Here is a 26,118-nt window from a genome sequence, read left to right on the forward strand (position 1 = left end):
TTAAATTTGTTTGCCTTTATTTACTTTGTTAAAATGAGTTTCATAAAACTCTGTTGTTACAATTGATCATCAAGTTTTGTAATTCTACTTAAACATGAAGAGGCCTTCTAGAGAGAAATAAATTAATTTGTGTATGACTTGCCCCAGGGAATGAATTACGAGGGGATGGGAAACTAATGCTTCATTGAGTGTTTACCTTGTGCAAGGTACCAGGTTAGGCACTTTCATGTTATCTTATTTAATCCATGAAACAGCAAAATACGGTTGGTAGTATTCTCATTTTTCAGAAAATGGAGGTTCTGAAACTTGTGCCCCATATTAACAGTCTAAAAGTACAAGAGCCAGGCTTTGTACCCAGGTTGCTTGATTTCAAGCCATGCCATCTTTGTACTGCACCCTACAGAAGAGGCCAAAGTACTGTACTGATGTACATGATCAAATATGATAGCACTTTGCCCATTTCACAGATGAGGAATGTTTGCATGGAAACTGCCAGGGGCCCCGCATTTTAGGAAACTGTTTATAACTGATAACTTGGGAGAAAGATCCCACAGCCTTGAGGATTTGGTATTTTGGGGGTATATTGCAGTGACTCTTTTCAATTAAATGTTTGTCTTGTACAGGTGGCAGTTTTCAAAGAACGGGAGCAAAAAGAGATTGAAGCCATGCATTCTCTCAGAGCAGCCAACCTAGCCAAGATGACAATGGTGGACCGCATAGAAGAAGTAAAATTTTGCATTTGCCGCAAGACAGCCAGTGGGTTTATGCTACAGTGTGAGCTCTGCAAAGACTGGTTCCATAACAGCTGTGTTCCTCTTCCTAAATCAAGTTCCCAAAAAAAAGGATCTAGCTGGCAAGCTAAAGAAGTAAAATTCCTTTGCCCTCTTTGTATGCGGTCTCGAAGGCCCAGGCTAGAGACTATTCTGTCACTCCTGGTATCCCTTCAGAAGTTGCCCGTGCGGTTGCCTGAAGGAGAGGCCCTACAGTGTTTGACAGAACGTGCTATGAGTTGGCAAGATAGAGCACGGCAGGCTCTAGCCACAGATGAACTGTCCTCTGCCCTGGCCAAACTATCTGTGTTGAGCCAGCGTATGGTGGAACAGGCAGCTCGAGAAAAAACTGAAAAGATCATCAGTGCAGAACTCCAAAAAGCAGCTGCCAATCCAGACTTACAGGCAAGTTGAGGATTTACATTCTTTTTCTATTTCATGGGATATGTCAGTGTATAAACAGTAAATTGAGTCTGTCTTACCATTACCAATTGATTAGGAAAATAACAGTAACTTGTCAGCAATTATCCATTGCATTCTCCTTCAACATACACTATAGCACTTTTTTTGGATATGTACTTAGTGAAATATTCCTGGGAATATCATTCAGGTGGACTTTGGCATCATAATCAAATAATTTGATTTGTACTAACTGTTGAAGAACTCTGTTAGCCACTTTGCTTATTCATTACATTTTGGTGATCTTAAGCACACATTAATTACCCTGTTTGTTTAGCATGTCTTGCTGTTCATCTTGGAATTCTTTGTTGTTTAGGGACACTTACCTAGTTTCCAGCAGTCTGCTTTTAACCGGATGGTGAGCAGTGTGTCATCTTCTCCTCGACAAACAATGGACTATGATGACGAAGAAACAGACTCTGATGAAGACGTTCGAGAGACATATGGCTACGACATGAAGGTAGTTACATGGACAAGCTGTGTGGGTACATACCTGATCATTGGGTTTGTTTAAAAAAAGAAAAAAAGCTATTGAACAGTGATGTTTGAGGCCTGAAAGTGAAAGAGAAAACTAGTCATTTATCTGTTCTGAGTTTTTAGTCATAGCATTTTTTCAAAACTCAAAACATTACAGGTTGCTGAAACAATTTTTTTTTTTTTTCGAGGTGGAGTCTTGCTGTGTCACCCAGGCTGGAATGCAATGGCGCAATCTCTGTTCAGTGCAACCTCTGCCTTCTGGGTTCAAGCAATTCTTGTGCCTCAGCCTCCCAAGTTGCTGGGATTACAGGTGCATGCCACCATGCCTGGCTAATTTTTGTATTTTTAGTAGAGATGGGGTTTCGTCATGTTGGCCAGGCTGGTCTTGAACTCCTGACCTGAAGTGACCCGCCTGCCTTGGCCTCCCAAAGTGCTGGGATAACAGGCCTGAGTCACCACGCCAGGCCTGAAACAATTTTTAAAAAATAGAATTAAAAAATCTGTATTTGTTTTCCTCATCTTATAGTCCCTTATGGCTTAGAGGAACTAGAAAAACAATGCGTTAAGTTATATAAAGCTTTCATGGACAATTTCAGTTTTTCAGATTTTTTTCTTTGAGTTGTTAAAGTCTGTATACAGTTAAGTTTTAAGAATTCCGTTCTAGGCTTGGTGTGGTGGCTCATGCCTGTAAACCTAACAATTTAGGGGAGACTGAGGTGGGAGGATCACTTGAGCCCAGGAGTTTGAGACCAGCCTGTGCAACATATCGAGACCCCCATCTCTACAAAAAATACAAAAATTAGTTAGGTGTGGTAGCATGCACCTGTAGTCCCAGCTACTTGGGAGGCTGAAGTGGGAGGATTGCTTTGAGCCTAGGAGGTCGAGGCTGCAGTGAGCCATGATTGCACCACTGCCCTCCAGCCTGGGCAGCACAACAAGACCTTGTCTCAAAAAAACAAAAAACACTTCCATTGCAAGAGTCTTTTGCTCTGCTTTCTTGTCTGGATGGTGCTAGATAGAAGGTCATATTCAGAGATGGGTAATGTAATACTTGGGCCCAGATTAGAATTTGCTGAGTTCCAGTTGCAGATACAACAAATTATTTACCATCAATGTGATTATTTTGGTAATGACACGTTACTGGTGGTGAAGAGAAGGTTTTGACAGGTTTGTTTTGTGTTGGATCCAGTTGGCTTTTCATTAGCCCTTTTTGTCAGGTGCAAGCCCTTTGCTTTTTAACCTAGTAATAACAATGTGATTAGGCAGAGACCCTGCCAGATTACAGTCAATCCATTGACTTGTTTTATGTGATTCTTAGTTGCTTTGTTTAGAATCTATTCTTGTAACCTGAGAATTCCTACTCTGATATAAAAGGCTGCTTCCAAAGAACAAGGGGAGATTCTCTTCCTACCCTTCACTATCTTTTATTTGTCTTTTCAGCTTGCAGATCAGCTTGGTACTGCTCATTAATCTCATCAGCATTAAAACTCCTAGGATGTAAAATTAAAACCATCCATCATAGATGCTCATAGATACCTCTGCTGGGAAATATTTTTTCTCAAGACAGAAATGGGAATTTCCAGTTATGTAACTTAAAGACTTGAAAACAGTTGAAACTTGAATTAGACTATTCAAATAATCTTCTTTTTTCATATTAAAATGTCTTATTATATGGTAGATTATTATTTTTCAATTTTGAAAGTTTTGTGAACAGATGGCCAAGTTTTGTTGCACTGATTTTCAAGAGCTGTTTGAGGGTCATTATTAAGAAAAGAGGCATTACAGTTGCCTACAGTTCTTGAATATTATCTTAGTGTACTGCTAAATCCCATTATGAAGAATTCATGGGCAGTCTGCTGAAAGGTACACTAGCTTATACCACACACAGCGGTGTATTCTTAAGCACATTGTTATCCAGAAGTTAATGACTATCTTTGTTTACGAAGTTGTATATAGGGTGACTAGGAGCAGCTGAAAAGGAATGCAACCCATGCCAAGTATAATTAGCTTTTTCCTTGAATACTGGAATCACCTGTTTACCCTAGTTAGAGGCCTTTGATATTTTTGGTGGTTCCTTTCTAGCACATTAAGTATTAGCCACTCTTCTACAATTGCTTAACATGATGGGCTTTGCTTGAAAGCAGACTGGTAACCTATGAAAACATCCCAAGTATTGATGATTTTCAGGACTAGGGATCACAACTGTAGTTTCATATGGTTGGATGGAGTATTTTTTTGGAGGAATTTATATGAGAATCTTAGCTTACTGTCTCTTTGGAGTGGGTATTGGCAGGGTAGAAAAATAAGATTATGGATTTTCTAGTGTTAGCAATGTATTTGACAGCTGAGAAGAGAAGAATGGTGGCAAGACTTATGGTAATTCAAGTTCAAATTTACTTTGCAGTCAAATGCTCTACCACTGAGCTATACCCCTGCCAATTTACTTTGATGTTGATATCTTTGAATGAAAAAAAACAAAAGCCAATACTCTTGAGCATTTTCCCACAGAGCAAGCGATAATTGCATAATGAAAATTTTATTTGCCAGTTTATTTGCATTTGGCCTGGTGGTTTTTTCCTTTGTGTGATGTCCTCTGTTGTGACCATAAATTCATACTTAAAATACTTTGAACTTAGTATTCTTGCTTGAGGAAGAGCCCCCTCTTGGTTTAGGAAGAGGGGTAGATAATTATTCAGTAAAATAAAATCAGTCATTTTATCTTAGCTACCATCCAGAAAATCATTACTTACGAGGTACATATTTAATGAAGCAAAGTCTGTCCTGCATCTTTTGGGATTGTGTCTATGTGGGTGAGCTTGTGGAAACTAATTTCAAGGAGAATCATCTGAGACCTAATCAGAGCTCACTTAACATTCCAAGGACTTTAAGTGAAACAATGAGATTAATGGGCAGTACCAAGCTGATCTGCAAGCTGAACTTATTTTCCCCCTCATCACTGTTATAATGAAATGAAAACAACTTTATTCAAAGACCTGCTACTATACTTCCTTTTGCTTAAAGTCAGTTTCCAAGAACCTACTGATGACATTACATGAAGACTTACTGTAATCTGTATATTGTCAGTCAGATATATACTTGTATTAAGTAAGAGCAATTGGTAAGATTCTAGGTTTGAAAACCTCTAGAGAGGATTAAATGGTTTGTGTCCTTAAGCTGTCACATCTAAATTTATCTTCCCCTCCTTAACTTGTTGGTATAGGAGTTATTATAGGTTGTAGACTATAGAAGGTAGATTACTTAACCATAATTTTTTTTATTTAAGTTCTGGGGTACATGTGCAGAACGTACAGGTTTGCTACATAGGTATACACGTGCCATGGTGGTTTGCTGCACCCATCAACCCGTCATCTACATTAGGTATTTCTCCTAATGCTCTGCCTCCCCTAGGCCTCCATCCTGGGACAGGCCCCGGTGTGTGATATTCCCCTCCCTGTGTCCATATGTTCTCGTTGTTCAACTCCCACTTATGAGTGAAAACATGCGGTGTTTGGTTTCCTGTTCTTGTGTTAGTTTGCTGAGAATGATGGTTTCCAGCTTCATCCATGTCTTTTGCAAAGGACAGGAACTCATCCTTTTTTATGGCTACATAGTATTCCATGGTATATATGTGCCACATTTTCTTTATCTATTCTATCATTAGTGGGCATTTGGGTTGGTTCCAAGTCCTTGCTATTGTGAACAGCACTGCAGTAAACATATATGTGCATGTGTCTATAGTAGAATGATTTATAATCCTTTGGGTATATACCCAGTAATGGGATTGCTGGGTCAGATGGTAATTCTAGTTCTAGATCCTTGAGGAATCGCCAGAGTCTTCCACGGTGGTTGAACTAATTGACACTCCCACCAACAATGTAAAAGCATTCCTGTTTCTCCACATCCTCTGTAGCATCTGTTGTTTCCTGACTTTTTAATGATTGCCATTTTAACTGGTGTGAGATGATATCTCATTGTGGTTTTGATTTGCAATTCTCTAGTGACAATGATGATGAGCATTTTTTCGTATGTTTGTTGGCTGCATAAATGTCTTCTTTTGAGAAGTGTCTGTTCATATTCTTTGCCTACTTTTTGATGGGGTTGTTTTTTTCTTGTAAATTTGTTTAAGTTCTTTGTAGAGTCTGGATATTAGCCCTTTGTCAGATGGATAGATTGCAAAAATTATCTCCCATTCCATAGGTTGCCTGTTCACTCTGCTGATAGTTTCTTTTGCTGTGCAGAAGCTCTTTAGTTTAATTAGATTCCATTTGTCTGTTTTGGCTTTTGTTGCCGTTGCTTTTGGTGTTTCAGTCATTAAGTCTTTGCCCAGGCCTATGTCCTGAATGGTGCTGCCTAGGTTTTCTTCTAGGGTTTTTGTGATTTTAGGTCTTACCTTTAAGTCTTTAATCCATCTTGAGTTAATTTTTGTATAAGGTGTAAGGAAGGGATCCAGTTTCAGCTTTCTGCATATGGCTGGTCAGTTTTCCCAGCACCATTTATTAAATAGGGAGTCCTTTCCCCATTTCTTGTTTTTGTCAGGTTTGTCAAAGATCAGATGGTTGTAGATGGGTGATCTTATTTCTGAGGCCTCTGTTCTGTTCTATTGGTCTATATATCTGTTTTGGTACCAGTACCATGCTGTTTTTGTTACTGTAGTCTTGTAGTATAGTTTGAAGTCAGGTAGCATGATGCCTCCAGTCTTGTTCTATTTTTGTAGGATTGCCTTGGCAATGTGGGCTCTTTTTTGGTTCCATATGAAATTTAAAGTAGTTTTTTCCAGTTCTGTGAAGAAAGTCAATGGTAGCTTGATGGGAATGGCATTGAATCTGTAAATTACTTTGGGCAGTATGGCCATTTTCACGATATTGATTCTTCCTACCCATGAGCATGGAATGTTCTTCCATTTGTTTGTATCCTCTTTTATTTCGTTGAGCAGTGGTTTGTAGTTCTCCTTGAAGAGGTCCTTCACATCCTTTGTAAGTTGTATTCCTAGGTATTTTATTCTCTTTGTAGCAGTTGTGAATGGGAGTTCACTCATGATTTGGCTCTCTGTGTGTTAATGGTGTATAGGAATGCTTGTGATTTTTGCACATTGATTTTGTCTGCTGAGACTTTGCTGAAGTTGCTTATCAGCTTGAGGAGATTTTGGGCTGAGACGCTGGGGTTTTCTAAATATACAATCATCTGCAAACAGGGACAATTTGACTTCCTCTGTTCCTTTTTGAATACCCTTTATTTTTTTCTCCTGCCTGATTGCCCTGGCCAGGACTTCCAATACTATATTGAATAGGAGTGGTGAGAGAGGGCATCCTTGTCTTGTGCCAGTTTTCAAAGGGAATGCTTCCAGTTTTTACCCATTCAATATGATATTGGCTGTCGGTTTATAAGTAGCTCTTATTATTTTGAGATACATTCCATCAATACCTAGTTTATTGAGAGTTTTTAGCATGACAGGCTGTTGAATTTTGTTGAAGGCCTTTTCTGCATCTATCGAGATAATAATCATGTGGTTTTTGTCATTGGTTCTGTTTATGTGATGGATTACGTTTATTGATTTGCGTATGTTGAATTAGCCTTGCATCCTAGGGACGAAGCTGACTTGATCGTGGTGGATAAGCTTTTTGATGTGCTGCTGGATTCAGTTTGCCAGTATTTTATTGAGGATTTTCACATCAATGTTCATCAGAGATATTGGCCTGAAATTCTCTCTTTTTGTTGTGTCTCTGCCAGGTTTTGTTATCAGGATGATCCTGGCCTCATGAAATGAGTTAGGGAGGATTCCCTCTTTCGCTGTTGTTTGGAATAGTTTCAGAAGGAATGGTACCAGATCCTCTTTGTACCTCTGGTAGAATTCAGCTGTGAATCTGTCTGGTCCTGGACTTTTTTTGGTTGGTATGCTATTAATTACTGCCTCAGTTTCAGAACTTGATTGGTCTATTCAGGGATTCGACTTCTTCCTGGTTTAGTCTTGGGAGGCTGTATGTGTCCAGGAATTTATCCATTTCTTCTAGATTTTCTAGTTTATTTGTGTAGAGATGTTTATAGTATTGTCTGCTGGTAGTTTGTATTTCTTGGGATTGATGGTGATACCCCCTTTATCATTTTTTATTGCATCTATTTGAATCTTCTCTCTTTTCTTATTAGCCTGTCTAGCAGTCTATTTTGTTGATCTTTTCAAAAAACCGGCTCCTGGATTCATTGATGTTTTGAAGAGTTTTTCATGTCTCTATCTCCTTCAGTTCTGCTCTGATCTTAGTTATTTCTTGCCTTCTGCTAGCTTTTGAATTTGTTTGCTCTTGCTTCTCTAGTTCTTTTAATTGTGATGTTAGGATGTCGATTTTAGATCTTTCCTGCTTTCTCTTGTGGGCATTTAGTGCTATAAATTTCCCTCTACACACTGCTTTGAATGTGTCCCAGAGGTTCTGGTATGTTGTGTCTTTGTTCTCATTGGTTTCAAAGAACATCTTTATTTCTGCCTTCATTTCATTTTGTACCCAGTAGTCATTCAGGAGCAGGTTGTTAAGTTTCCATGTAGTTGTGTGGTTTTGAGTGAGTTTCTTAATCCTGAGTTCTAATTTGATTGCACTGTGGTCTGAGAGACTGTTATTATTTCCATTCTTTTGCATTTGCTGAGGGGTGTTTTACTTCCAATTATGTGGTCAGTTTTAGAATAAGTATGATGTGGTGCTGAGCAGAATGTATATTCTGTTGATTTGGGGTGGAGAGTTCTGTAGATGTCTGTTAGGTCTGCTTGGTGCAGAGCTGAGTTCAGTTCCTGGATATCCTTGTTAATTTTCTGTCTCATTGATCTAATATCGACAGTGGGGTATTAAAGTCTCCCATTATTATTGTGTGGGAGTCTAAGTCTCTTTGTAGGTCTCTAAGGACTTGCTTTATGAATCTGGGTGCTCCTGTATTGGGTGCATATGTATTTAGGATAGTTAGCTCTTCTTGTTGCATTGATCCCTTTACCATTATGTAATGCCCTTCTTTGTCTCTTTTGATCTTTGTTGGTTTAAAGTCTGTTTTATCAGAGACTGGGATTGCAACCCCTGCTTTTTTTTTTTGTTTTCCATTTGCTTGGTAGATCTTCCTCCATCCCTTTATTTTGACCCTATGTGCGTCTTTGCGAGTGAGATGGGTCTCCTGAATACAGCACACTGGTGGGTCTTGACTCTTTATCCAATTTGCTAGTCTGTGTCTTTAATTGGGGCATTTAGCCCATTTACATTTAAGGTTAATATTGTTATGTGTGAATTTGATCCTGTCATTATGATGTTAGCTGGTTATTTTGCCCATTAGTTGATGCAGTTCCTTCATAGCGTCGATGGTCTTTATGATTTGGTATGTTTTTTTCAGTGGCTGGTACCAGTTGTTCCTTTCCATGTTTAGTGCTTCCTTCAGGAGCTCTTGTAAGTCAGGCCTGGTGGTGACAAAATCTCTCAGCACTTGCTTGTCTGGAAAGGATTTTATTTCTCCTTCACTTATGAAGCTTAGTTTGGCTGGATATGAAATTCTGGGTTGAAAATTCATTTCTTTAAGAATGTTGAATATTGGCCCCCACTCTCTTCTGGCTTGTAGGGTTTCTGCCGAGAGATCCACTGTTAGTCTGATGGGCTTCCCTTTGTGGATAACTTGACCTTTCTCTCTGGCTGCCCTTAACACTTTTTCCTTCATTTCAACATTGGTGAATCTGACAATTAGGTGTCTTGGGTTTGCTCTTCTCGAGGAGTATCTTTGTGGTGTTCTCTGTATTTCCTGAATTTGAATGTTGTCCTGCCTTGCTAGGTTGGGGAAGTTCTCCTGGATAATATCCTGAAGAGTGTTTTCCAAGTTGGTTCCATTCTTCCCGTCACTTACAGGTACACCAATCAAATGTAGATTTGGTCTTTTCACATAGTCCCATATTTATTGGAGGCTTTGTTCATTTCTTTTCACTCTTTTTTCTCTAATCTTGTCCTCTCACTTTATTTCATTGAATTGATCTTCAATCTCTGATATCCTTTCTTCTGCTTGATCGATTCGGCCATCGATACTTGTGTATGCTTCATGAAGTTCTCGTGCTGTGTTTTGCCGCTCTGTCAGTTCATTTGTTCTTTTCTAAACTGGTTATTCTAGTTAGCAATTCATCTAACCTTTTCTCAAGGTTCTTAGCTTCCTTGCATTGGGTTAGAACATGCTCCTTTAGCTCGGAGGAGTTTGTTATTACCCACCTGCTGAAGCCTACTTCTGTCAATTCGTCAAACTCATTCACCGTCCAGTTTTGTTCCTTTGCTGGCAAGGAGATTTGATCCTTTGGAGGAGGAGAGGCGTTCTGGTTTTTGGAATTTTCAGCCTTTTTGTGCTGGTTTCTCCCCATCTTCATGGATTTATCTACCTTTGGTCTTTGATGTTGGTGACCTTCGGGTGGGGTCTCTGAGTGGACGTCCTTTTTGTTGATGTTGATACTATTCCTTTCTGTTTGTTAGTTCTCCTTCAGTCAGTCAGGCCCCTCTGCTGCAGGTGTGCTGGAGTTTGGTGGAGGTCCACTCGGGACTCTCTTTGCCTGGGTATCACCAGCAGAGGCTGCAGAACAGCAAAGATTGCTGCTTGTTCCTTCCTCTGGAAGCTTCATCCCAGAGGGGCACTGGCCAGATGCCAGCCGCAGTTCTCCTGTATAATGTGTCTGTCGACCCCTGCTGGGAGGTGTCTCCCAGTCAGGATGCACGGGGGCCAGGGACCCCCTTGAGGAGGCAGTCTTTTCCTTATCAGGGCTCGAATGCTGTGCTGGGAGATCTGCTGCTGTCTTCAGAGCTGTCAGGCAGGGACATTTAAGTCTGCTGAAGCTGCGCCCACAGCTGCCCCTTCCCCCCAGGTGCTCTGTCCCAGGGAGCTGGGGGTTTTATCTATAAGTCCCTGACTGGGGCTGCTGCCTTTTTTTCAGAGATGCCCTGCCCAGAGAGGAGGAATCTAGAGAGCAATAGTAGTTTTTTTGTAGGTTTATTATCTCTGTGGATTGTTTTTGACTTTAACACTCTCTTTTGTCTTGAATCTGTCATCATTATGTTCTGGACAGAACGAGGTCTAGCTGCTTTTTCTCTCAGTCCAGTAAGGAGATACAGACTGACTGGGAAAGAAGGAAGTTAATTTCTGCAACTGGTTATGGAGTAACTCACCAGACCAACTAAAAGTTACAAGTTTTTTTCGATGCCTTGTATTCATTCTAAACTCTATGTCTGTGTGTGGGAGGTGCACCTACAAGCCAGAATGTTTCATTCAAGCTGTATCTAATCTTTAGGTAGGGTCCAGGGTCTGGAAAGCTTTCTCTAGAGACTTGGAAAATTTTCCTAATCTTAAGTGGGCCCTGGTACAAGGTGTGTGTAAGAATACCTTCATAATTTTATCAGGCTTTAGGGTCTGAGAAAACCCAGGTGAAAATCTTAATGAGTTTGTTTTCACATTTCAGCCCTTGTAGGAAGGCAGTAGTTTTCTCCAGTTCTTTACTGTTTAATTTACACATTCATCAGAATTATAGTAATGTGTTAGTAGAAACTGTTCTGATTGCTAATGGAGACCTGGCCTGCCACAATTACAGTTTTTCTCCCCAATGGACATTTTCTGTCTTATTTAACATCAGATATTTAATTTCAGTCTCATATTTTTAGTATATTAGAAGCTTTAACCTGAAAGCCTCCATTTTGGGCCTTGTCATAAAATAAGTTAAATAACTCTAATTCTGAATACTTCTCTTGTTTCTTCTTCAGGACACAGCCAGTGTGAAGTCCTCTAGTAGTCTTGAACCCAATCTTTTTTGTGATGAAGAGATTCCCATCAAATCTGAGGAGGTGGTGACCCACATGTGGACAGCACCTTCATTTTGTGCAGAGCATGCTTATTCTTCTGCTTCTAAGAGTTGTTCTCAAGGTATTACTCCTTTAAAAAACTGTGGGGAAGATAAGCGGAAAACCAATGAGAAAAAACATTGTGTTAATCAAGACTGTGAATCCATTTTGAGTGGAGTACAATGGTTGGCCATGAAATACTAATGGAACCTGAAAATGCTGTTTTCTTTTGGAAAAGCCAATCCCTGTTTGCATTTTCTGTCATCACAATCTGAAAACTTACAAAGAATTTTAGAGTCCTAATTAGAAGAACTTTAGGGGCCGTCTAGTCCCATTCTAGAAAATCCCAGATAGGTAGTCCTTCACCCTCTATTTGGTCATTATCAGGTGTTGTGGAACTGCTGCTTTTTAAGCATATTTATTCTGGTTTTGGGTAACTTTAATTGTTAGAAAGTTCTTCCTTTCCTTGGAGGGTGATTTTCTCTGTGATGTAATTTTTCTCTCCCTCAGCAAAAACAAGTCACATTACTTTAGGTCACAACTCTGGAAGATGGAGGGTGTTTATCTCTTTATAATAAAATTCAGGATTTTATGGAACTGTGTATTATTGTCTGTTCATTAGAAAGATAACCAGTTATTTATATAAGGCAGCCAAATGCGTTATTAAATGCTTAATCTTTTGGTATACTCTAAAATGGAGAGATTCTGGTTGCTCGCTCCCCTTGCCACACGATAAAGACTCAGCAGAGATTAACGTTCAGGATAAAGAACCACTGTTTTTTTTTTTTGTTGTTGTTTTTTTTTGAGATAGAGTTTCTCTCTTGTTGCCCAGGCTGGAGTGCAATGGCGTGATCTTGGCTCACTGCAACCTCCCCCTCCCTAGTTCAAGCGATTCTCCTACCCTCAGCCTCGTGAGTAGCTGGGATTACAGGCATGCGCCACCACGCTTGGCTAATTTTTTTGTATTTTTAGTAGAGACGGGGTTTCACTATGTTAGTCAGGCTGGTTTCGAACTCCTGACCTCAGGTGATCTGCCTGCTTCAGCCTCCCGAAGTGTTGGGATTACAGGTGTGAGCCGCCACACTCGGCTGGAAGAACTGCTTTTTATTAATAACCCCAAACCATTTTTTTTTAGAGTGGGCCTTGGAATTGTTCATCTTTTTGGTCGGTATTTGTTTCTAATTCTGTTTACATTTTCATACTGATATAATGAATCCAGATATCTGAAGTTAGTATTGGGGGATGGGGGGCTATTCTCAATATTTACTTTGAAAACATGTTTTTTCCACAGTTTTAATTTTTTTTGCTTTGTTTTATGGTATTTTTTGGGAAAGGCTCTAGCACCCCAAGGAAACAACCTCGGAAGAGCCCTTTGGTGCCCCGAAGTTTGGAACCTCCAGTGCTGGAGTTGTCACCTGGAGCTAAGGCACAACTGGAAGAACTTATGATGGTTGGAGATCTCCTGGAAGTATCTCTGGACGAAACTCAACACATATGGCGGATTTTGCAGGCCACACATCCACCCTCTGAAGACAGATTCTTGCATATCATGGAGGTGTGGATTTAATACTTATTTAAACAGTGGTTAAAAACTAGAATGCCTAGGTTCCTTAGAGGTATCATGAATATTGGCAAAGGGATGGCTGAGGGCAGTAATCTGGCTGGCCTACTTTCCCACTTCAGCCAAAGAAATTGGGCTTTGTGGCTTGCTGGCTTGCCTGCCTCCCTCCCTCCCTCCCTCTCTCGCTCCCTCTCTCCCTCCCTTCCTCCCTCTTTCTTTCTTTCTCTCTTTCTCTCTTTTTCTTTTTTTCTCTCTCTTTCTTTCTCTCTTTTTCTTTTTCTTTTCTCCTTTCCTTTCCTTTCTTTTTCTTTTCTTTTTTCTTCTCTCCTTTTTTCCTTTCCTCTTTCCTTTTTCCTTTCCTTTTTCCTTCCCCTTTGCCCTTTCCCCTTTCGTTTCCTTTCTTCTTGTAGGACACCAGAGATTTGATTTACGGTTTTCTTTATTAAGCTTTTAGGTAGTATCTAAGTTGGAAAAAAAGGCCATTTCTGCTAAAAAGAAGCAGGGAAGGGCAAGATTGATAATCATCCAGTTTAGAACAACCTCTTTAGCCCAGACTCCCATTATTGGAGGGCTCAGAGATAGGGGAGAATATATAGTGGCTATAAAAAAGAAGCACAGGGATGGTTAAGTAGTAGAAGACTGGGTGGGAGAGAAGGTCCACATTCATATATCACACTTACATAGCAGTTCCATGAGCTCATTTGATGAGATGATGATACCATATCCATGAGCTCATTTGGTCCTCTCACCACCGTCTTGAAGAGGAATGGGTAGGGGAGCTAGAGGGCAAGTATTTTACCCATTCTGCCTATGAAGAAAGTAAGTATGAGAGGTAGAAAATTAAGGTCACACATCCAGTAAAAAAATAAAGAGACCTGGATTCTAATTCTGCCATTTGACTCTTTTCTTTTCATTAGTTTTCATGAGTATTCTTTTCATTAGTTTCCTTCTTTCCATGTAATGGAATGGTACCATGTCACCAACAGTTGATACAGATATATTTAGCGTACTATAGTTCGTTTTTGTTTTGGAAGTCAGATCTGCGTAGCCTAATTTAGATAGTGTTTTCCAGTCTACAAAGCATTTTCTTCACATTCGTTATCTTACCCAATCCTCTTTATTTTACAGATAAGGAAGCACAAAGTATTAAGAGGTTAAATATCCTGTTCAAGATGTAATAGACTTAAGGCACTTATAATCCAGTGTTCTTTTGGATTCTGCTGATTCTTAGGTTCCTGTCAAAGATTTTCAAGTGTCAAATCTATAGAAAAATGAGTTCTCAAGGGAATTATTAGGTTTATGTTATGTTTCTTCAGTATTTCTTTCTCTGATGCCTCCTCCTTTCTGTTACTAGATACACTTTTACCATTAAAATTTTAAATGTTTATTACATTGGCACATACTAGCAACAATATTAAAAAGCTGAAAACAAAAATGACAATTTTTTTTGCTTTGTCACATGAACTGTTTTCTAGGCCTTGGCAGTCACTATATATTCTGTGTAATGAGATCATGGATACAATTTTATGTTTTTCTGACTTTTTAAAAATAACTACCAATACTTTTATTATCCTGAAGACCCCAAAAGTTATTACATAATGTAGTACAGTTTGCTTTTTGTGTGTATTTTCATCTCTAATAGAGATGCTACAGACTGTGTTAATATATTATGCTAACACTGATTTTTTTTGTGTGCCCTTTTTCTCCTAGTAAGCTAATATAAGTTAAATATTTCATTTCGGACTTGTGATTTTCTACTGTTATCTTCATTGAATAGTATACTTGCCTTCTTAAAATGTCTTTTAAATATCTTTAGGATAACATAAATCTTTTTTTTTTTGAGATGGAGTCTTGCTCTGTCGCTCAGGCTGGAGTGCAGTGGATTGATCGTGGCTCACTGCAACCTCCGCCTCCTGGGATCAAGCCATTCTCCTGCCTCAGCCTCCCAAGTAGCTGGGACTACAGGCATGTGCCACCACGCCCAGCTAATTTTTGTATTTTTAGTAGACTCGGGGTTTCGTCATGTTGGTTAGGCTGATCTCGAACTCCTGACCTCAAGTGATCCACCCGCCTCGGCCTCCCAAAATGCTGGGATTACAGGCGTGAACCACCGTGCCTGGCCCATAAATCTTTTTTATTGTAGCATAATATACATAACATAAAATTTACCATTTTAACCCTTTTTAGGTAGGCAAGTCAGTTACATTAAGTAGATTGACAGTGTTACGCAACTGTTACCACTATTCATTTCCTGAATTTTTTAGTTATCCCCAGCAGAAACTATACCCACTAAACAAATTTCCATTTTTTCTTCCCTTCAGCCTCTGGTAACCTCTGTTCGACTTTCTGTCTCTCTGAATGTGTCTATTCTAGGTACCTCGTATAAGAGAGTAATACTGTTTTTTAACTGTCTTGCTTTAAAATTGTTCCTAAATTTATATTTTTGAAGGATGACAGCATGGAAGAGAAACCATTAAAAGTGAAAGGAAAGGACTCTTCAGAGAAGAAACGGAAACGGAAACTAGAAAAGGTAGAGCAGCTTTTTGGAGAAGGAAAACAGAAGTCCAAGGAGTTAAAGAAAATGGACAAACCTAAAAAGAAGAAATTAAAATTAAGTGCAGACAAATCAAAGGAGCTGAATAAACTGGCCAAGAAACTAGCAAAAGAAGAAGAGAGAAAGAAAAAGAAGGAGAAGGCTGCTGCAGCCAAAGTTGAACTTGTGAAAGAGAGCACTGAAAAGAAAAGAGAGAAAAAGGTGCTGGACATCCCCTCAAAGTATGACTGGTCAGGAGCAGAGGAGTCTGATGATGAGAATGCTGTATGCGCAGCACAGAACTGCCAAAGGCCCTGTAAGGACAAGGTGAGTTCCAACTATTTATAGTCAAGCATGAGAGGTCAAGGAACAACAGTTGTGGAGACATGTTTGTTATCAATGTATAGTAAGTTTTTGATTCTAGGATTTGGACTTCCAACATAATATCTTTTGTACAATTTCTATAAACTGTTTTGAATAATGAGGCTCTTAGTGTGCCTAGTAGAAGTGTTGTATTTTAAAAATCATATGCTTAATAACATAATGAGACAGGAGCAGAGAGAAGCTATGTGACATTCCCTGGCAAACAGTGCATTTCATATGCAGTGGGCATAACAAGTTTCAGAATAATCTTGTGCCTTCCCTATAAAGTGACTCAGAGAACTAAATACCTTGTCAGATAGTCACAACGGGCTGAAAAAAATCCTGGGCCAGTATTGTAAGAGCTGTGGCAAATTGCATTAAGATGGTATTCCAAAGACTTGAAACTTTTAGTCCGTATCTTACACTCAGACCTGTGAGCACTCTCCTAAATGGAATATGATTTTCTTCAAATTTTTTGCAACAAATAATTCAAACCTATAAATGCATTATTTTAGGCCAGGCAAGGTGTGGCTCACATCTGTAATCCCAGCACTTTGGGAGGCCGAGGTGGGCGGATCACCTGAGGTCAGGAGTTCAAGACCAGCCTAGCCAACATGGTGAACTCCCATCTCTACTAAAAATACAAAAAATGAGCAGAGTGTGGTGGTGTGTGCCTGTAATCTCAGCTACTTGGGAGGCTGTGGCAGGAGAATCGCTTGAACCCAGGAGGCAGAGGTTGGAGTGAGCCAGGATGGCTCCATTGTGCTCCAGCTTGGGCAACAAGAGCGAAACTCTGTCTCAAAAAAAAGCATTGTTTTAAAATTTCCAACCCTAAATTTTAAGTGTAGTAATTCTCTTATGGCCATTGTTTAGATATAATGTTGACAGTATGAACTTTTGAGAGTAATAGTCAGACTTTATGAAAAATTCCAGTTGTTTAAATGATTGGAGGCACCTGTTATGGCTCTTATCAAGAATATTGATAAATCTGTAGTTTTAATTTTATTATGCTCATTATACTATTTGATATTTAGAATTCTGATAGTGCCTCAGTTTGAAAATATAAACAGTAAATAAAACTGCATCACTGTTCCCTATAGGTTATGCCCTCACTTTTTCAATGAAGTACTTAAACATTTTTAGAGCTTCAAGGGACCAAGAGGTTACCTTGTTCAGGCTGCTCATTTTACAAATGATGCAACCAGGACTCAGGGAAGATAATTATGTGACCAAAGTTACAGAGCTAATCAGTAGCAAAACCAAAAGTGGAACCCTAGATCCTGGCTGTCAGACCAGGTTCTCTCCACTAACACCTCTCTACCCCATTGGTAATTGAGATGTAAGTACAAAAACACATTCCAAAACTAAATGACACATATTTAAATGAGATGTATTGGGGTATTCTGTTCATTTTTTGGAATGTGTATAGTAAAATATATATCCTATAGTCTAATCTTCCAAGGCAGACAGCTATGAATATTTTAATGTTTCCTTCCAATTTCTTTTCTATGGCGTTTGTTTTATATCATTGTCAGACTGTTTACTGACTTGCGTCTATTCATTTTATAAGCATCCTACTATATTATAAACATTTTAAAGCATTTTAATACATATATATGTGCATATTATTTTTATCTTTAATTTTGAATTTATTTCCATCTGAGTTTGTTTATTAAAGAGGCTGATGAAGAGTTAACTCTCTCTTTGGGTATCAAAGTGTAGCAGTGCAGTATTGGCAGAACCTTCTCCCTTTTCTTCTTTAATTTTATGGTAGTTTAAAGACTAGCAGCAAGGTAGGATGTTTCCTTTTTAAACTTTCCTGTCATTCTTTCTATAATGTTTGTATCTATCATGAGCCTTTTGTCTTATTTTGTGCTCTTTCTCCTTATCACTTAATCTTTCCCCTCCCTTCTGCTCAGCATTTAAATAGGATTCAGTTCATCCATTATTCCTGTTGTCTTCTTATAGCAATATAAGAAGGCCGGTTTTTTTTTCATTTACTATGAAACTGTCAAATTAACAGGTGCCCTGCCTATTCAAAGGGTTATGATGATAAGAGAAAACAATCTCTATGAAAGTACTTGTTAACCAAAAAATGCAACGTAAGTGCTAAGATGTGATCATTATTTTTGAAAGAACTGTGAGATTTGCTCCCAATATTATAGGCATTTTTTAAACAAAACCTTTAAACAAAATCTAGAGTTATCATCTACATTTTGATGGAGCAAAAGGAGATTTGGCTGAGTGCTCAGAGAAAATGTCTGTTTTGAACTGTTAAGATACATAAAGGTGAGCAATGTGTGCCCTACCCTATGTTGTTAGTTTATATAAAATAGTGTTATATTTCTATAACGTGTTTTGTTTTAAGCAGAAGTTATTTCAGATTATAGATCTTTTGCCTGTTACTGCTGTTTTGCAGTTTTTATAGTTCTACATGTTTGTTCCTGACATGGATTTTGCTAAATAAAAGTTACAGTTCTATAAAAATTTCTGTAAAGAATGTTAAAACTTTCTCAGTGTTTAGTGTTTCTCTGAGAAAACAATTAATATACAGCACACATCTTTAGAACAAACTAAGAAAAGAATGCTTTTGCCAGGTGCAGTGGCTCATCCGTGTAGTCCCAGCTACTCAGAAGGTTGAGACAGGAGGATTGCCTGAGTCCAGGAGTTCAAGGCTATAGTTAATGTGCTATGGTCGCGCCTGTGATTGCCCCACTGCACTTCAGTCTGGGCTACACAGGGAGACCCTGTCTCAAAAAGAAAAAGATTGGCAAGATGATGTAAAAAAAAAAAAAAAAAAAGAAAAAATCATGCTTTTTAGGCCAGTTTGTTCTTTAAGATACCATGCAGCAAAAAATAACTTCTAGGGTTCACTTGTGTTTAGGTGAATTCTCTGACCAGTAATTATTATTTCTCTAACCAATAGTTACCATGACTTTTCCCCCAAATATGCAGATTAATTTTTTTTTCTTTTTTTGAGACAGGGTCCTACTCTGTTGCCCAGGCTGGAGTGCAGTGGTGTGGTCATAGCTCACTGCAGCCTTGATCTCTTGGGCTCCAGCAGTCCTCCTGCCGCAGCCTCCTGAATAGCTGGGACTACAGGCACATGCCACTACGCCCAGCTCTTTTGTTTAAAAATTAAAAGAAAGATTAAATGAGGCTAATTAAATGTGCCTAGCCTCAGTTTCAAGATGTTTTAGAAAAAGAAAGACAATACCAGAATAATGTAAAAGATTTTGAAAAAATAAGTTTTCCTTTGATTATTAAATGTCAAGCTAAAATTAATATTAACAAAGAACTATTTTTAAAAAATTAATTTTAAAGTTCAGGATCTTTTTCTCTCTGAACTCTTTATTCAGTCTTATTGGTACCAAAGATAAAACAAGTTAACTAGAAGAAGATCAAATTCTTTCAGGCTGCTAATTTAACTAGTATTTTTCTTCTGTATTAGAATAAATATTTAATAATTTTACTTATGAAAATAGTCTTCTTTTTCTCTTCACTTTTTTTAACCCTCTTACTGTTGGCCTTTTCATTTACCCATTCCTACTTCCATGAGAAGTTTTGTGTGGTAAATTAAGAGACTATGAACTCTCATTTTTACTATTTATTAGCCACCCTGATTTAAGATTTTCACGGGGGTGTTGCCTCAATCAAGGTATTTGCATTTCCAGCGGCTTTACTAGTTCATATCTCCTTTTAGCACAGATAATCAAAGGTTAAGTTACCTAAATGTGTGTAATACACACACACGTACGCACACGCTCATGATGTTGAGCTAGAGTGACCAACTGTCCCGGTTTCCCTGGGACTTTCCCAGTTTTAGCACTGAAATTCCCACACACTGAGAAATCTGTCCTTCCTTGGCAAATTGGGAGGATTGTCACTGAATATTTGAGAGCACCAAGAAAATATGCACAAGGATTCTGAACATACGTTGTAGTTCACTTAGTGAATTGTTTTCCTGTTTCAAATCCGGCTTTTGCCAGGAAACTTGGGGTGCAAAAGATATTAAATGCCAAAATAACAAAAGCTCATTTTAATTAGTAAGCTAAGAATATCACTAAATTACCAGATTTTCTTTTTTCCCAGTGCAGTACTATTCTCTAAGAAATGAACAAAGTATACTATGCCAAAAATTTTTTCTTAAGTGCGAATATGAAACCATACAGCAAAACATGAATATTAAACTAATATTTCCTCTTTTTATTATGTTTCTTTTTAAAACAGACATTTCCTCCAGATCTAAACATAGTAACCTATTTGTACTGTAATGTAAAATCTCTTATCATTTAATATTTGAACAGTTCATGGCTGTGAAGTTTAATAATTATTTTTGTGATTCACTAAATACATCTCCTAGAAATAATGAAAGGGGAAGTGACAATTTATACAGTTATCCAAATTCTATGTTCTTGAGTTTTCAGGATACTACATGGTCTGTTGCTCCTGTGTCAGAATCATCTGTGGATTCAGTTGACATCCCAAACTTTAGTTTGCTTTATGATGCTGTGGGCCTTTCACACAAAAGTAGAACTCAAAGTTGATTGTTAGTAGGTGAACATGATAAAAAAGATATTAGTAAAGCGAAGGACTATTTTTTGCTTTTTCTATTATCAGGCTAAATTGTTACATAACCTGTAGTCTAGGTTAAAATTTGTGTACCAATATCTCAAGGAAGGTTATATACTCTTTTGAAATGGTAGAAGATCTAGGCTTAGGAAGGGACCTCTAGTCAAAATCACAAAAGGGAAAGTATTGTTTTATTTGCAAGAGAATTTTGGGAAATTGTAAGCCAGTGAGTATAGTGCAAACACTAGATTTAAAAAAACATGGGACACTTTTCTTTGTAGCAAATACTGATACATTGATAATTTTCTTATCCAATGGATTAGCATGAATGGGGACTAGACTGGATTAAGAGGATTGGAGGTAAGGGTGAAGGTAACTGTTGGTTCACGGGTACCGTTATAAAAAGCATAGTATCTTAAGTCTGGGCAGCACAGAGAACCACAGTTTATCTATTCAGTTCCCTTTACCAGTCCCAAACAGCCAAAACACTCACTGTGAGTACACCTACCCTACAGCTAGCATTTTGTGAGTCTTTATTGCTTGTAATACTTCAATTTTTACATTTTGCACAGATGCCATTATTTCCCTTTTTTTTTTTTTTTTGGTCTCTGATTAGTTTGCTACAATAGGAACATTTTGGTGAGTTTTTTTATTGCACAGACTTCAGAAGCTAAACAATTACAGAACAAAAACAAATCAGTTTAGGAAGGTATTGTGAAGTTGCTCTGAATTTACAGGAAGCGATATCACAGAGAGCCAGCAATGATCAGATTTAGAATATATGAGAATCACTTGGGAGCTGATTAAAAATGTAAGCTTCTGGCTTGTACTCCCCAGATATTCTGAGTTCATAGGGTGATGGGTCCCAGCCACATTTTTAACAAACACAATGGATGATTCTGATGCCAGTGGTCTACACACTTTGAAAAGCAGTGCTGCAGACAGTTATATCAAGGTGCGAAACGTTTTGTGTAGTATAGGGTAATGAGTAGAGCCATGAGACCACGACTGGAAAGTGCCTCCAGTATCCTAGGCAGTGAATCAGGTGTTTTGCCATAGATTATTTCATTGGATCCTCTTGGTAATCTTGTAATTAATGTCATCTCCATTTTTCAGATGAGGAAATGGAGTCACTCAGTGAGGTTAAATGACTTGCCTGAAATTATACACACTGGAACTCAGTAATCTTTATGTTAAAAAATATTGTCTCTTAAGATCTAGAACTTTAGCATAGGAGTAATACAAGTAGAATATCATTTTGACAAATTATTTTTCCCACCCCTTATTACAAGCCTAAAACTACTGACATGACTACTGTGGTTTTGACAGTTTTTTATAGGACATGGAAACTAATTTTGAAAACCACTCACTTTCTATGAATGAAACTCATTTACCCAGCCAAAACCTCCTTCATCTGTTCTTTCTCTTAAGTTGTATAGAGGTACTTCTTGGATCCCTTTCTGTTCCTCACTTTGATATCTGGTAAAGCTTATGGTTTTAGGTGGCTTCTTACGTTGCCAATGAAATGACCAACCTTGGTATTGAGGTGAGGGAGAGTAGCTCTTTTCATCTGAAATGTTCTTGTCTGCCATGACATTAGCTGTAAAAACTACCACAATCAGCCTTCAAATATAAAAGCCCAAAGTCACTTTATTGTTAACTCTTAAGTCCAAGGCTTAAAGTCACCAAACTACAATCCCTTCCTAGCCTCCTGTAATCACAGTGTTGTCAGAAGGGCCAAAGTTTGACACCTGCCACTGACCTATCAGTTTTTCAGATTTTAATTTTAAACCCCAGAGTGATCTATTGACCTGTGTCTTTGACTGTTATAATTGGTTAATTTGTAAGATTTGACATCTGATATTTGCTAACTTTTTATAGGGAGTTGTATTTGTAACGGAAGAAGAGAAGAATAAAAAATATTAGTTTTAAAAGTGGCCTATGTGACTGCTTTTCTAAAAAGGTATTTAATGCTCTTAGTACTTTGGCTTATCTCTTTGAAATAAAGCTAATACACAGGATTGCCTTCACATTGTACTCTTCCTTTCTTGATTGATAATTGCATTGTCTTAGAGCCTAGAAATTGTTAATATTAGCTAAAACTACTTGGCTGCTCTATTAGAAGTTCCCTTTTTGTCAAATTTTTCTCAAACATGTTTCTGCCTCACAAGGAGCCCCAGGTATTCATGAGGTAATGGAGTACCTAAGAGGCCTAATTTTGTGGACACACTATGGTAAAATATAATTTTGGGGTATTAACTTCTCAGCTTCTTTCTTTAAAAAATAACCCCATAAGAAGTCATTGCCTATCTAGACATCCCAGTTGTTTGCTATCATTTAAGCCAAGAAAGCTCTTTGGTTTGCTTTTATTCTAGGCTTAATGTTTATGTAACCTAAACATTCCCCAATCTTGTTTCCTACAGGTAGACTGGGTACAATGTGATGGTGGCTGTGATGAGTGGTTTCATCAAGTTTGTGTAGGTGTATCTCCAGAAATGGCTGAAAATGAAGATTACATCTGTATAAACTGTGCAAAGAAGCAGGGGCCAGTTAGCCCAGGTCCAGCACCACCTCCTTCCTTCATAATGAGCTACAAACTACCAATGGAGGATCTTAAAGAGACCAGTTAGCAGATGTTTGGTTAGTTTGGGACATGGGGGGACATGGACCACATTGAGACCTTAGTCATCAAGTAGAGTGGTTTATATCCACTTGGAAGGTTGCTTCCAAAGATGAATGGCCTTCAGAGAAAGTCCTCTTAGTGCTGGCTTCCTCTTTGCCTGGACTCTGTGGGTTACATTCTCTATCAACATATCTATGCAGAGGGTGTCTTCTTTGGTACAACAGCCAATATTTCATGTCTCCTTTGAGTGTGGTTTACTGCATTAAGGCCAGATGCTTGATTGAGCTCTAGGGTGGCTGGTTAGTATTAATACATTGGTGTGCTAACAGGGCATATAGGATGTGGCTTTTGTCCAGCTGATAGTAGTTAGAGGCTTACAACTTAGGAGCAGCACCAACTGAAGGTGCTAATTGCTTGGATCTCCTTCATTGGAATAGTTGGAGAGGGATTGGAGTACCACTTTCCTTCCACTGTTACCTGGTACTTAAATGCCCTAAAGATAAAACTAGGAGTAACAGGGCCAAAGTTATTTCTGTTAGACGTCAAGGAATGGTATCACAGTCTATTGACCTCAGCAATTTGTGCTTGTTTGTGCTAGAAGAACACCCTAAATAGAAGAACCTCTCACCAGCTGGGGCAGGTCACCTTATCTTTGTAAGGATGAGGATGTCATCTAGATCAGAAATCTGACTAGATTGGATTCTGGGGAGAAGAACCTACTACAAGGCAAGGAGCCGTTTTTTGGCTTTGAAAAGTCTTGCTGTCTTGGGTCTACATTTTAGGGAAGAGCAGGTACATGGATCCAGGCTTCCGCCAAAAAAAAAGAGAAGAAGATGACGATGATGACCAGTCATACTATCTTACTGAGCCACAGTGATGCATGCTTTTCCGGGAAAACTTCATTCACAAGTATTCCAGACACCAGGCTTCAGGCATGGCCATGAGCAAGACCAGCAAATAACAGCTTTTTGCCTTGCAGCCCTGACCCCAATGTCTGCTGTTTCCAACACCGGCAATTTCTAACTACGGCCCACAGCAGATGCTGTTGAATAACACCATGGCTTCATCAGAGGATGTGGGGTTGTAGTACCTCTGGGTGATGAAGTTGTTTTAGTAAATCCATTTTTTTTAAAAAAAAAAAGACTTGTTTTTACTTTTTTCTAAATGTCTCTGACTACTGACTGTTCTATAAATAGATTATTTTTCCTTTTTTAATATACATATATGAATATATAAATATATATATATTTACTGTTACCAGCAGCATATGACAGAGTTTCAACATCAAAAATCCATTTGGGGGCTTGCTTTTTCTTTTTTGCTTTAAAAAAAAAATCCCATTCCTTCTTTGTAGTACAAGGAGTTAGCACTCCCTCCTCCATCCCAGCCTGACCAGATCTTCCATTTTGCTTTCGTTCATATAGATAATTATATGTCCTTTGTGTGTTGGGACTTGTCCCTGTCTGTTGGGAAACTTGGTCTCACGCTAGTCTGTGCTGGCTGTTTTTTCTTTTGTGTGTGAATGTTTGAAACTATGGTGCTGTGTCCTCTTCTCTCCTGTTGTGTTCTCTGTTCTTAAGGTATTAGGTAAGCTGTATGTAAACTCTTATTAGAAGGGGACTAATTTTTTTTAAAGGACAAAAAAAAAGACTAAAAATAGTGTTTTGTCATCATTGTCTGGTGTCTTTATTTTGGTTTAAAAAAATCTGTGGTTTGACTTAAATTCATGAGTTTTCCTTTTAAAGGGGGGATTGGGGTGGACCTAGCAACAGCTTATAGTCTCCTCTTCCCCTTTTGCCCCAGTCTCTTTTAAAGAACTGTCTTCTAGTAACTAGAAGTGAAATGTACTGTCCAGTTACAGTTTGAGTGGGTATGAGATTTAACTCAAAAAGAATCTTACAAAAAAAAGAAACATGTTTTCTTATAAAATCCAATTTCTGTAAATGTTTTCTCTGTAGTTCATACTACCTACTTTTTATTCATTCTTTCCTTAATACTGTATAACATTTTGAGTGTTTTGACTTGTTCAGAGGTTTGTTAGTGTTGCTGTGCATGTGTCTTGAGGTCTCATCTGAAGTAAGTTTGTGTATGATCCAGGATTTCGGTGGATATTGCAAGGTAACTAATTAACCGATTTCATAAGTTTTCCTTTTTCCAAACTAACGATTATCAATTAAGAATTTCCTCTGGTTGATGTTATACGAGAAAGCACAATATTTTTTGCCTTTTGATCTTCTTTGTAAAAGTCTTCAGATATTTGTGGGTTAAAAATTGAATGTAATTTTAAGTGACAGATGCCTGGAATACATTTAAAATTTTTATTTTTCCATCCTAATCACCCATTAACTATTCCACTATCAGTGGAGAGTCATGAGGATGCTGAGAAAGTATGAATAGCTTCCTGTTACCTTCTGACATTTTGAAACTTAAATGTCTTTTCATTGATACTGTGGGATTTTCTGTAAAGTCATGGAGGATTTGGTATGACTTGACCACAGGTTTAGACCAAGGCTGAGAAGAACAGAAGGGAGAAATTAATGGCAAAACAAAAAGTACACAAATCTGTGGTTTTGGAATTAATGAAACAAGATTCATCTATTTAAAGAAATGTTGGTGTTCTAATACAAAGCATTATTTTCACTTAGAGAAAATTACTTACTTGCTCCCTTCTTCTATATTGTAATATTTTGTGTTAAGACATGATGTAAATTGTCTTTCTACCCTTCTTATCTCCTGTAAACTGCAACTGAAGTTGCAATTCTTTTTTTTTTTTTTTTTTTGAGACGGAGTCTCGCTCTGTCACCCAGGCTGGAGTGCAGTGGCGCGATCTCAGCTCACTGCAAGCTCCGCCTCCCGGGTTCACGCCATTCTCCTGCCTCAGCCTCTCCGAGTAGCTGGGACTACAGGCACCCGCCACCACGCCCGGCTAATTTTTTGTATTT

At 38.4% G+C, this 26,118-nt stretch overlaps 1 protein-coding gene across 1 annotated transcript in view; it reads left to right on the forward strand.

Moving 5' to 3' along the window:
• Nucleotides 1–24,303, forward strand: part of KDM5A (lysine demethylase 5A) — a 108,770-nt gene extending 84,467 nt beyond the window's left edge. Inside the window, exons 23-28 of the mRNA XM_003273672.4 lie at nucleotides 624–1,175; nucleotides 1,546–1,689; nucleotides 11,447–11,606; nucleotides 12,859–13,079; nucleotides 15,535–15,945; nucleotides 22,977–24,303. Of these exons, the coding sequence (XP_003273720.1) occupies nucleotides 624–1,175; nucleotides 1,546–1,689; nucleotides 11,447–11,606; nucleotides 12,859–13,079; nucleotides 15,535–15,945; nucleotides 22,977–23,183 (1,695 nt within the window). The 3' untranslated portion in view covers nucleotides 23,184–24,303. The remainder of the gene's footprint in view (nucleotides 1–623; nucleotides 1,176–1,545; nucleotides 1,690–11,446; nucleotides 11,607–12,858; nucleotides 13,080–15,534; nucleotides 15,946–22,976) is intronic.
• The last annotated feature ends 1,815 nt before the right edge of the window (nucleotides 24,304–26,118 follow it).

This window comes from Nomascus leucogenys, chromosome 23 (genome assembly GCF_006542625.1).
Source record: "Nomascus leucogenys isolate Asia chromosome 23, Asia_NLE_v1, whole genome shotgun sequence".
Classification (NCBI taxonomy): Eukaryota; Metazoa; Chordata; class Mammalia; order Primates; family Hylobatidae; genus Nomascus; species Nomascus leucogenys.